The sequence below is a fragment of the Anomaloglossus baeobatrachus genome, chromosome 4, assembly GCF_048569485.1.
Source record: "Anomaloglossus baeobatrachus isolate aAnoBae1 chromosome 4, aAnoBae1.hap1, whole genome shotgun sequence".
Lineage (NCBI taxonomy): Eukaryota > Metazoa > Chordata > Amphibia > Anura > Aromobatidae > Anomaloglossus > Anomaloglossus baeobatrachus.
In genome coordinates, this window is record NC_134356.1 from 459057308 (window position 1) to 459069896 (window position 12589).

Below are 12589 nucleotides of genomic sequence, written 5' to 3' on the forward strand. Positions count from 1 at the left end.
CGCACACACGTACAAACGCACACGGACACACGTTCCGTGTGGTTTTACGTGTGTGTGCCTGCTACAATAGGGTAGCATTGCTGTACATGTCTCCGTGCCGCCGGTACGTGTAAAAAATGGCAAACACGTACCGGCAGCACGAATCTGTGTCGCAAGCCTAATTGGAAGCAAGAGAAAAAAAAAAAGGGTAGAGACATGATTTATTAGTTGAAATGTACTGTATAACAAAAGTGCTTATTTATTTCTATTTTTTTTACATTACACATTAGATTATATTAAATTCAGTTAGGTTTCGAACAAATGAGTTAACTAGAACACACATTCTTATACTGTACCCCAGTGGTATGTGTGTGCAATGGCACTTTTACCTGGAAACTTATGAGTATTTCACAGACATAGTATGCATAATGTAGCTATCAATGAGTAGTAATTGAAATGACACTGCCACCTTGCGGTGAATTACAGGATGGAAAAATACTGAAGAGTGCCTGTATATATTCTGATTGATTGCTCTCAGTGAGAGAAACAAACTTAAGATTTTGTAGTTGTGATACCTTTTAATGGCTAATTAAAATAAAAATAAAATATGATGTTATAAAGCAAGCTTTCGAGACATCTCACGTCTCTTCCTCAGGCATGACGAAGAGACCTGAGATGTCTCGAAAGCTTGCTTTGTAACATCATCATATTTTATTTTTATTTTAGTTAGCCATTAAAAGGTATCACAACTACAAAATTTTAATTTTGTTTCTCTCACTGAGAGCAATCATTTTTCAACTGGCTAACACTGTACCAAAACCTTTTTTCTTTTAACTGTATATATTCTATGTTATACAATTTTACATTATGTTAATAAAGCTATGTAGCGCTTTACCTGCTCTCCGACTCAATGATTCTTCTTAGTGGATATAAATGTATTATTTATAGCATGTAAAGTTGATCAGTGTAAAGTCATAAATATTACAAGCACATTTTGATTTAGGAGTAAAAGCAACATGGCAGCATAAAAAAAAATTACAATTGCAGTGACATGGCGTGGTATTGAGTCATTGTCTACTCACAAAGTAGATTAAAGAAATGTCCCTTTTTGACTTTCTATAGCCCATATGCCCATATGCAAATATTTAAAATAATAAGTACAGCATTAGTCATCCTCCTTTGCTTCAGGTGATTGTTGTTTGCGTGCAGCGGTGATACAGTGGGGGTAAAAAAGTATTTAGTCAGCCACCAACTGTGCACGTTCTCCCACTTAAAAAATCAGAGTCACCTGTAATAGACATCACAGGTAGACCACAACTATGAGAGACAAAATGAGAAAACAAATCCAGAAAATCACCTTGTCTGATTTGGCAATATTTTTTTTGCAGATTATGGTGGAAAAAAAAGTATTTAGTCATCTAAAAACATGCAAGATTTCTGGCTCTTATAGACCTGTAACTTCTTCTTTAAGAGGCTCCTCTGTCCTCCACTCATTACCTGTGGTAATGACACCTGTTTAAACTTGTTATCAGTATAAAAGACAACTTTCCACAACCTCAAACAGTCACACTCCAAACTCCACTATGGTGAAAACCAAAGAGCTGTTGAAGGACACCAGAAACAAAATTGTAGCCCTGCACCAGGCTGGGAAGACTGAATCTGTAATAGGCAAGCAGCTTGGTGTGATGAAATCAATTGTGGGAGCAATAATAAGAAAATGGAAGACATACAAGACCACTGATCTCCCTCAATTTGGGCTCCACACAAGATCTCACCACATAGGGTCAAAATCATCACAAGAATGGTGAGCAAAAATCAAATCCCAGAACCACACGGGGGGACCTAGTGAATTACTTGCATAGGGCTGGGACCACCGTAACAAAGGCTGCCATCAGTAACACACTACGTCGCCAGAGACTCAGATGCTGTAGTGACAGACGTGTTACCCTGCTTAAGCCAGTACATGACCGGGCCTGTCTGAAGTTTGCTAGAGAGAATTTGGATTATCCAGAACATTATTGGGAGAATGTCATATGGTGTGATGACACCAAAGTAAAACTGTTTGGTAGAAACACAACTCGTCGTGTTTTGGGGAGACAGAATACTGAGTAATGGTGGTGTCTCATAGACACCTCTCTATTACTAACCACTGGACATGATGTCAGCTGTCAATTTTCAGCTGATATCAACCCCAAAAGTATTACGCTGATTGCCACAGCACCAAAGAAACTGGGAAGAGACGGGCAAAGCACCAGAACTGGCGCATCTAATGGATGCTCTACTTCTGGTGCATCTGTGGCTTTCTATTTTTCTGCTGGGAAGGGCCAAATTATTTTGGCCCTTCCAATGCAGAGAATACCAGCACCCAGCTGTTTGCTTTACCTTGGTTGCTTATCAAAAATAGGGGGGAACCCACACCATTTTTTAAAATGATTTAAATAAATAGTTTTAAAAACTCTATTTTTGATAAGCAACTAAGGTAAAGCAGACAGCTGAGGGTTGCAGCCCGTAGCTATCTGTTTACCTGTGCTGATTATCACAAATAGGTGGGAGCCTCATTTTCTTTGTATCTTTATTGTTCACAGCAGTGTACAGGCAACTTCTGCATGCACTAATGCTTCTTTATGGGCGGCGCTGCAGTCTTTCAACAAATTTAATTCAGTGCTTATTCTGAGAAAGAATTGGGGAAAGACTTTGAAATGTGGAAATAAAGCACTTTTTTTTCATTCACAAGATGGATTAGGCCATCATCTCATTTACAGCAGCGCAGATTGAGCCACGTTTGCCAAGTTCCTATCTGTTTCTTCAGCCTTAGAGCTTGTGCTCCTTGTGGCAGCTGATATTTGCTTTCATATTGGTTGTGTGTCACACAGCCATACAAGTTGAGCGGCCTGCTTTCTTCACCTTTTTCCTTACATTGGGTAAGACCCCAGTTGCGCTGTTTTTTCCACAGTTTTATAAACAAACTTTATTAGCAAATGAACAGTAGCTAAACTCTATCAGAGACTTCTTTTTTTAAGTTCATGTCCTAGACCCGGTCATCTACTTTTCGGTGCGAACCCCGAACTTTACAGTTCGGGTTCTCTCATCTCTACCAATAACCCCTATAAACTACAAAAAAATAGCAATTTAACAATAGTGAATTATATTTTATTGTAAATGTTGTGACCTTAAAGTTTTGTAATTGCTTTTCTAAAAAGCCAATTGTAATAAATGACCCAGCTATGGCATTATATATCTAATATATAAAGCTGAGTGTATGTGTGTGTGTGCCAAAGGAATCTGCACCGTCGCATTTACAATCACGACATTTTGCACAGACATCTCATGGGACTCAGGGAACATCATAAACTATGTTTTGAGGGGAAAATTTAACCCCACAATTTACAGGTATTCGACAAAAAAAACATGCTTACTTTAAAGTCATTGGTGCTAGGAGCTACAGGTCATTAATAGGAGCTCTGATATGTTCCTATAGGCAATGAAGGACATTCTTAGTATAAGAAGCTTATGTGCGAGGTAATATGATATTGGTCGAGACAGAGACAGACACACACAGAGACAGACACACAGAGACAGAGATATACAGAGACAGACTCACAGAGACAGACAAACACATACAGAGACAGACAGAGACAGAGACACACAGAGATACACGCACAGACACACACAGAGACAGAGACACACAAAGACAGACAGATACAGAGACATACACAAAAAGACACACAAAGACTGACAGAGAGACACACAGAGAGATACAGAAAGACAGAGATTGATACAGAGACAGACAGAGACACAGACACACAGAGACTTAGAGGCACACAGAGACAGAGACACACAGGGATAGACACAGAGACACAGACATAGAGCTACAGACACACAGAGACAGAGGCACACACACACAGACACAGAGAGAGAGAGAGAGGCAGACAGAGATGGAGACAAACAGACTGAGAAGAAGACAGATAGAGAGGGAGGCAGACAGAAAGAGACAGACAGAGAGGTAGACAGAGAGAGGGAGAGTGAGAGAGACAGAGAGTCACTTAGTTACTATCCCGAACAACACCAGTTACTACAGCTAGTTATAATATAATTCAACAAAGCCTTACCTGAGTCTGTTATGGTGTCCGTTATAGGTGGACGTGTACTTGAGACTTGTATACTTTGATTCCCATTAGTTTTATTAAAGTATTGTGGTAAGGACACCGATATAGGGCTTACTGTTGCATTCACTGAAGTATTTGATTGTGTTATTGCTTTTTTAGGGAAATTTTCATTTTGTTTTGTTACTTGTGCCGTTTTTTCTATCAGGTTGACTTTACGTTTATTGCAAAGCTCACTCAACATATTAATGACATTCATACATTGAGTCCTACGTGGAAATAAAACACATTTTTAGTAAGGCGAATCAAAATGACTCTACAGTTTAAAGAGTAACCGTGATTTAATTATTATTTTTTTTTATATATATAAATCAATAGTACAACATGAAAATCGAAAACGTAATGTATTTTAATAGGGAAATTGGTATCTTTCTCCTCCTGAATTGATCACTGATTCTCAAAATTCTCAATTCTGAGGTAAAATTTGTATTCAGTGAAAATGTTCCCTTTACTGAGATAGGAGATGGCAGTTGGTGCTCATACAGTTCTAATTGGCGCTAAAGGGGAACTTGCAGCAGCATGTCTGTTTCTGCCGCTAGCTATTCCTTCCTCATCCTCACATTAGAATGTTGGGCACTGCAGCATGAGGCTGTGTAATGGTGCCGTACTCACGGAATCAAGCGTTCAGCTGTTCCAGGACTCTGTGTAGCCACTCCAGGTGGTGCTCTGCTAGCAACGTGGTCAAGTTCAAGATGATCCAAATGTAAGAAGGAAGCGGCAACTCACTCTGGTGAATGGCAATCTTTATTCTGCAAGTGCAGACATTAATACAGTAGGGGGGAGAGAGGGTGGTGCGGGGACAGCAGACGGACGACAGCTGTTTCGCGCTGTGGCTAGCGCTTTGACGAGTCCTAGTCTGAGTCATCAGCTGACTTCCTTTATGTGAGTCATAGATGCTGACGTAGTGAGGTTAAAAAACACAACGTTGCTGTGTGACAAATTACCTATACAAGACTGCAACCAAGGTATGTAAAAATGGATACAGCGTCATTATTAGAACACAAACAAAAATTTCAAGTTTTACCCAAAGCTATTATTCAAATATTAGGACTCGTCAAAGCGCTAGCCACAGCACAAAACGGCTGTCGTCCGTCTGCCGTCCCCGCACCCCCCTCTCTCCCCTACTGTGTTAATGTCGGCACTTGCAGAATAAAGATTGCAATTCACCAGAGTGAGTTGCAGCTTCCTTCTTATATTTGGACCGTCCTCATCTTCCTCCACTGTCCTGAAACACCATCTCAGTAATGTAGTAAAGACAAAATCCCTTTCGGCGCTTCCGGAGGATAAATGGATTATCAGTGCAAGTTTGCAAAAACTTCAAGAACAAGGGTTTATTAAGGGTTCAATAAAAAACGGACATTTACGGACAACGCGTTTCAGCTAACAAAAGCCTTCATCAGGTGTAGTTTACCAGTAATGTAAAAATCTGTTTTCACTGAATACATAAGAATAATAAATTTTATTTCTTTAGCTCCAATATATTTTGCTCTTTACAATTTACTATATGCTGCACTTTACAATTTAAAGGGGACATGTAAAGATATCAGACATTACAGAGTAAAGGGGGCTCTACACGCTATGATATCGCTAGTGATATCGCAAGCGAGCGTACCCGCCCCCATCATTTGTGCGTCACAGGCAAATCGCTGCCCGTGGTGCACAATATTGCTAACACCCGTCACACATACTTACCTTCCTAGCAACGTCGCTGTGGCCGGCAAACAACCTCTTTGTTAAGGGGGAGGTTCGTGCGCCGTCACAGCGACGTCACACAGCGGCCGACCAATAGAAGCGGAGGGGCGGAGACCAGCCGCATTATCGACACGCCCACCTCGTTGCCGGAGGACGCAGGTAAGCTGTTGTTTGTCGTTCCCGGGGTGTCACACGTAGCGATGTGTGCTGCCTCAGGAACGACGAACAACCTACGTCCACAACGACCAACGAGATTTTGAAAATGAACGACGTGTCAACGATCAACGATTAGGTGAGTATTTTTGATCGTTAACACTCGCTCCTAGCTGTTATACGCAACGACGTCGCTAACGATGCCGGATGTGCGTCACAAATTCCGTGACCCCGACGACATATCGTTAGATATGTCGTTGCATGTAACGGGGCCATTACACAATTCAATAGCTTCTAAGAGGAGTTTCTCTGCTCATAAACTTACAATCTATTCGGTAATATTGGAGGCATAAAAGGTAAATGGTAAAAAGTGCTTGTATTTTATGGTGCAGCTTTCAATATAATTAATAGGGTATTCAAATAAGGCTGCACGGTCATCAGCCAGTATGTACAAGTGCTATTTAGTGCATGGAGGGTGAAAACAGATGTTATAAGGGACCACAGTCTGAGGAGAATTTACAAATGGCAAAAAAGAATAGTTAGATAAGTAAAGTGATAGACCAGTTTAAATAAAGACATTTTTAGGACATGCTTGAAACTTTGGATACTGGAAATGCAACATATTGTCGATTTGGGTAGTGCATTCCAGAGAACTGGAGCAGTATGAGAGACGTTTTAGAGATGGGAGTAGGAAGCTCGGATTATTGCGGTTATTACTCTTAGGTCATTAGCAGAACAGAGAGGATGGGTAGGGTGGTAGACAGAGATGTAAGAGGTTACAGAACTGTGGAGAACTTTGTGACTGAGATAAGTTGTACACTGTAGTGAATGGGCAACCAGTGCAATAACTGGCACAGGATGGAGGCATGAGTGTAATGGTTTGACAGGAATATGATCCTCACTGCTGCATTCAGGATGGATACAGATTTTACCCATGAATTGAGAGTGAAAGATTATTTCAGAGGTGAAATAAGTAAATTTCTAAATATTTCTTGAAGATAAATGATATAATTACTTATTTTCATCTTATTTTGAAATATTCTATTGATTTATGAAATAAATAAAAGAATGATGGCCACTCTTTCTCTTTCATTTAATATATTTCTTTATCAAGAGTCTTGCTATCAACTATGCAATAGATAAAATACTCCTTCATTTGTATCTCCTTAGTACTCTGAATCTCAAACAAGCTGGATGTACTATCCATGTCTCTGTTGGCTTCTTTGCCCATACCCAAGCAGAAAAGACGTCACAAGCATTTGTGCAGCAGCTGAGGATAGACTAGTCTAATTGAGTAGGTGGACTAGATGACAATTTTTCTATCATTAACATGTCTATAGATCCTATGAAGTTCATGAGTTTTCATTTTTGGTCTTGAAATTTCAATGATGAAGAGTGTATATACTGTATTTGCAGCAACCCTCGCGTGATTTTATTTAACAATATGAGGTAATACTAATCTAAAAAAAATATCTTTGTCTAACTCCTTAATAAAAAATTATGGTCTTTGTTTCTTTCTAGATGTATGTCAGCAGTTGGTTACTACATTATGCTATTGGTGCCATTATTAAGAGGATTATATTTTTAGGTGTGTATTATCTTCTAACTTACGACTGAGTAGAAAACTTTTCCAGAAGTCTTGATTGATTATTTTCAAACTGCTCCATTACAGATCGAAGCTGCTCAAAACGTTGCTTCAAATTTTCATGTTCCGCTGGAGTGTTAAAAAAAGTATTAGAAACATTATCTCATTCTTAGAAAGACAAGATGACATACTTAAAACTTTCCCTGATATAATCAGATTTCAGATGTTGTTTAGATGTTTTAAGTAGGTTAAAGAAAAAACACTAAGGGTGGCTTTACACGCTGCAATATTTGTCCCGATATCGCTAGTATGCGACCCGCCCCGATTGTTTGTGCGAAACGGGCATATCGCTGCCCGTCGCGCACAAAATCGTGCACCCGCGTCACACATACTTACCTGCATAGCGATGTCGCTGTGACCGGCGTACCGCCTCCTTTCTAAGGGGGCGGTCCGCTCGGCGTCACAGCGACGTCACTGAGCGGCTGCCCAATGAAAGCGGAGGGGCGGAGATGAGCGGGACGAACATCCCGCTCACCTCCTTCCTTCCGCATTATGGCCGGCGGCAGGTAGGAGATGTTCCTCGTTCCTACTGGGGTCACACACAGCGATGTGCACTGCCGCAGGAATGAGGAACAACAACGGGAAAGCGATAGTATCGATAATTGGGAGCGGACCCCAATGTCAACGAGGAGCGATTTTGGACGTTTTTGCAACGATCCAAAATCGCTCCTTGGTGTCACACACAACGAGATCGCTACAGCGGCCGGATGTGCGTCACAAAATCCGTGACCCCTACGAGATCGCTGTAGCAAAATCGTAGTGTGAAAAGCCCGCTTTAGTTAAACACTAAGGAGAAAAGACAAAGTTTGATTCTTGTACAAGCTCTGGGACAATGTAGTAAAGGTTAAATAGTTAATATCGTTAAAAAAAGAACTACAGCATTTTTCGTTTTATAGGATGTACCGGATTATAAGATGCACCCTGTCATCCAAGAGCTCCATCTGCACACGAGCTGACTCCCGGCACCATAATTTGAAGTCGGTACTGCGGACAGACTAGGACACCCGCCATACAGTCTGCACAGGAATCCTTACGCACAGAGGGTCAGCCAGCAGGCCACCCACCCACGTGCACAGAGAGGCAGCCGACCGCTGGCACCGACAGGCACCCTTCTTCCCGCACACAGAACCGCACAGACAGCCCTCGCCAATTCACCTCCTGGTAAGCTATATTTGGATTTTAAGACACACCCCTCATTTTCCTCCCAAATATAATCCGAAAAATACGGTATGTTTATTAAGTTAAAATGAGGGATGGGGAATGATAAAGAGAATGGGGTATATATAAAAACATAATTCAAGATCCAGTCAGCCCCAAATGAGTTAATTTTCCCTTTTGACCCTGATTCTCAATCCCGTGTACCAAACATTCAGAATATAATTTCACACAGCTATATAATTAATTATTATTATTAGTTTTCTAAAGATGAATCAACACACTTTTTGAAACCATTAAGGGCTCCTGCTGTGACCAACTCTTCAGGTAGACTACCTCTACAGATTCATAGTTCATAGGCAGCAGACAGGGGAAGGAATAGATAGCAAAACCCCACCCACATATTAGCTATTCGGCAGCTGCTACCAATCAAAAAGCTGTACATTTCAGTAACTTTACTTGCCTGTATTTAAAAAACTATACATCCAATCTGACAATTAAAGGTATGTATAGAATCAGCAAGATAGTGCCAGTGTAGCACTGGCTTTATGCTATATAGGGAAATCCTAGTGATTAGTATGCTTTAATTCCAGTAAATATCTGGGTTGTTAAAATCTCAGAAAAATCACATAGAACTATATCAAAAAAACTCTCCAAAAGGAGCCAAGACAGATGATGTATGCACACACAGAATGTGGTGAGCCTTCCTCATAAAGATGGCTGCAGCCCAGATGCACGATGCTGATGATACAGCCACTCAAACCTCCACACTAAAGGGGAGGGTGAGCTGCTTAGCATAAGACATGCAAACTCATAAGGCTTGCACTGGGAGCCCATCATATAATGAGTGAAATGCACAGTGTCTGAACTGTAACCTATAAATGACGCCAAAAACCTAGGTCAGGCGGGTCCATCAGCACTATATATGTGCATCTCACACAGATACGCGAGATGCACAGTGTCTGAACCATAGCCTATAAATGACGCAAAATACGAAGTTAAGGTGGGTCAGTTAGCACTATATGAGTGCATAACACATGACAGGCTCACCATTTTATCATCTGAATTCCAAAGTCCACACACCTCCTGCAAAATGGATAAAATGTGCCATACCTGAAATAGTGAGATATTAGTTTTATGAGGAAGGCTCACCACATTCTGTGTGTGCATACATCATCTGTCTTGGCTCCTTTTGGTGAGTAGTTAAAATCTCCTATAATCACTATAGTAGCAGCCTGTGCAGGTCGCCCTATCTGATTTATACAGCCGACTTAAAACTTCTCAATGATATTAGGGGGGTATTTATATATTACACCAAAAATTACTTACTCAGCACTAAGCTCCTTTTGTAATTTCACATAACGTTTAATAAAACCACAAGAAAAGAAAAGAAGTCTTTAAATTTTGCTAGTTAATAAAAATAACCATCTCATGAAGCCAAAGTTCCTGCAATATAAAAGTTTATTATAACAATGCTTCAAGACAAGATTAGTCAAACAATCAAAAAATCAATGGATATATAGAGTGCAGAGGGGGAATAGATAAGACCCCACAAGCCCCTGGATAGATGTTTAGTAATATATTGGGTAAGTTGTACTGTTCAAAAGGGCAGAGTAAAAAGGCAGGTGCAGAAAAAATTGCCCTAGTTAAATAGCCATGCCACAACAGTCAAACTTCAGTGTGAAAACTCACCCATGTTTAGTAAATTGAAGACCAGCGTTGCAAGTGGGGACCAGCGTCCCGACACGTGTTTCACATCTCAATGCTTCTTCAGGGGACAGAATTACAGCATAAGGAGCTGATGTTATGCAAAGCTCCCACTGTATACACAGAGGACAATAACAGTAAGAGAACCTGGTCCCAAAGAATTCTCTCACTGTGTACACAAGTATGATTTACCCAAAATAATATCAATTGTATCCAACCAATGTCTAAAAGTGTGTACGCCAGAATGTGATAATCATAATCTAAAACATCTAACAACGTTAAGAAATGTCAACAAAATATGCATATGGTCATAAAGCACAGAGGTGATATAATTCAAACAAGACGTGTTGTCTAATAGAGCGCTTTGTTATGCCCAGACATACTATGGTGGAGGTCCGTACTACTCCGAAGCTTTTGCTTTCTTGGCCAGTGTCCCCTGATGAGTAAGCTATTTACAAAACGCGTCAGGAAGCCCAGGAGCGTATAAGGTCAGATAGTTGCCTTTGAGGGGTATTGTGAGGCTGCTGTTTTGCTTCCCCCCTCTATTAGATTGCCTCCTGGTCTTTGGGACCAGGTTGTCTTACTGTTATTGTCCTCTGTGTATACAGTGGGAGCTTTGCATAACATCAGCTCCTTGTGCTGTAATTATTGGTTGGTTTTACAAGCATTTATGTTGTGTGTGCAAAATATTTTAATCTGTGATTATTAAAAGTTATATTTTATTATTTGTCTTCACACATTTTGGTTACACCAGTTGCTTGGCTTTTTTCATATGAACGTGGTGAGCAACAACACACGATTTCTAATTTTTGTAATTTCACCCAAAAAGTTTCACCTTCTCCTCAATCTTTCTCCCTATTGCCGCTATAAAGGCTGCTTTACACCAGACAATCTATCGTGCGATAGATCGTCGGGGTCACGGTTTTTGTGACGCACATCCGGCATCGCTGGCGATGCCGGCCTGTGTGACACCTCCTAGCGACGCAGTATCGCTCACAAATCGTGAGTCGTGTACTGCTCGCTAGGTTCCATAATATCGTTTAATTTAGTTGTTCATCGTTTCCGGGGTAGCACACGTCGCTCCGTGTGACACCCCGGGAACGATGAACAGCAGCTCACCTGCGTCACGCGGCCTCCGCCGGCTATGTGAAGGAAGGAGGTGGGCGGGATGTTTACATCCCGCTCATCTCCGCCCCTCCGCTTCCATTGGCCGGCGGCCGTGTGACGTCGCTGTGACGCCGAACGTCCCTCCCACTCCAGGAAGTGGACGTTCGCCGCCCACAGCGAGGTCGCACGAGAGGTAAGTATGTGTGACGGGGGTTACTGACTTTGTGCGACACGGGCAGCGATTTGCCCGTGACGCAAAAAGGACGGGGGCGGGTACGATCGATTGTTAAATCGCACAATCGGTCGTACCATGTAAAGCAGCCTTAACACTCGCGTTCACATTCAGACATACTCCTCCTCTATTAACCGTCTTTTGAAAGAGAATAAAACCAGGAAGATTTACAGCCCAATCATATGAAGACTCCAACTATGTCTCAGCCTGGGTATGTTGTATGCTAAAGTATAAAGTAAAGTTTATATCTGTGAGTATTAGCCTTTAAAATATTGTACTAAAGCTGTATTACATGGAATCATCTTCTCTGTTTGATAAAAATCAATTTTTCCAGATGCCAAAAATTAGCCAAGGGTTAAACCACTATGACATAGATTGGATTAATTTATGGTCTAGCAAGCAGAAATACAGCAGCTGAGTAAATATCCAGACAGGTCAGTCAGGACAAGCTTTTGGTCTTAAATAGATATAATTTGCTCTCAAGAAGAAATATCTTTACAGAAATAGTAACAAATGAAAACTGTCTGCTCATATTAGATCATTTGGGTCCTAGATGGTTTTCCTGTAACTGCAATATGGATCTAATTACCATAAGATTAAGTAAATTGGATGACTGGAGTACATAGCTACCTTACTCGCTCTATTACGAGTCCCATAAAAAGATTTAATTTACCATCTCACACAATGGATTTGGTTGTCCATAATTAAAAACGATCTGATTTGGCAGACACAGTCCTTTATTTTAAAATGTTTAAC

The 12589-nt window shown here is 40.9% G+C and overlaps 1 protein-coding gene across 1 annotated transcript in view; it reads right to left on the minus strand.

Annotated features, from left to right (window-relative positions):
* The window catches only part of LOC142303860 (uncharacterized), a 146146-nt gene that overhangs the window by 6680 nt on the left and 126877 nt on the right, over window positions 1-12589 (minus strand). Inside the window, exons 5-6 of the mRNA XM_075345666.1 lie at window positions 7599-7701; window positions 4089-4351 (exon numbers count right to left, since the gene is read on the minus strand). Of these exons, the coding sequence (XP_075201781.1) occupies window positions 4089-4351; window positions 7599-7701 (366 nt within the window). The remainder of the gene's footprint in view (window positions 1-4088; window positions 4352-7598; window positions 7702-12589) is intronic.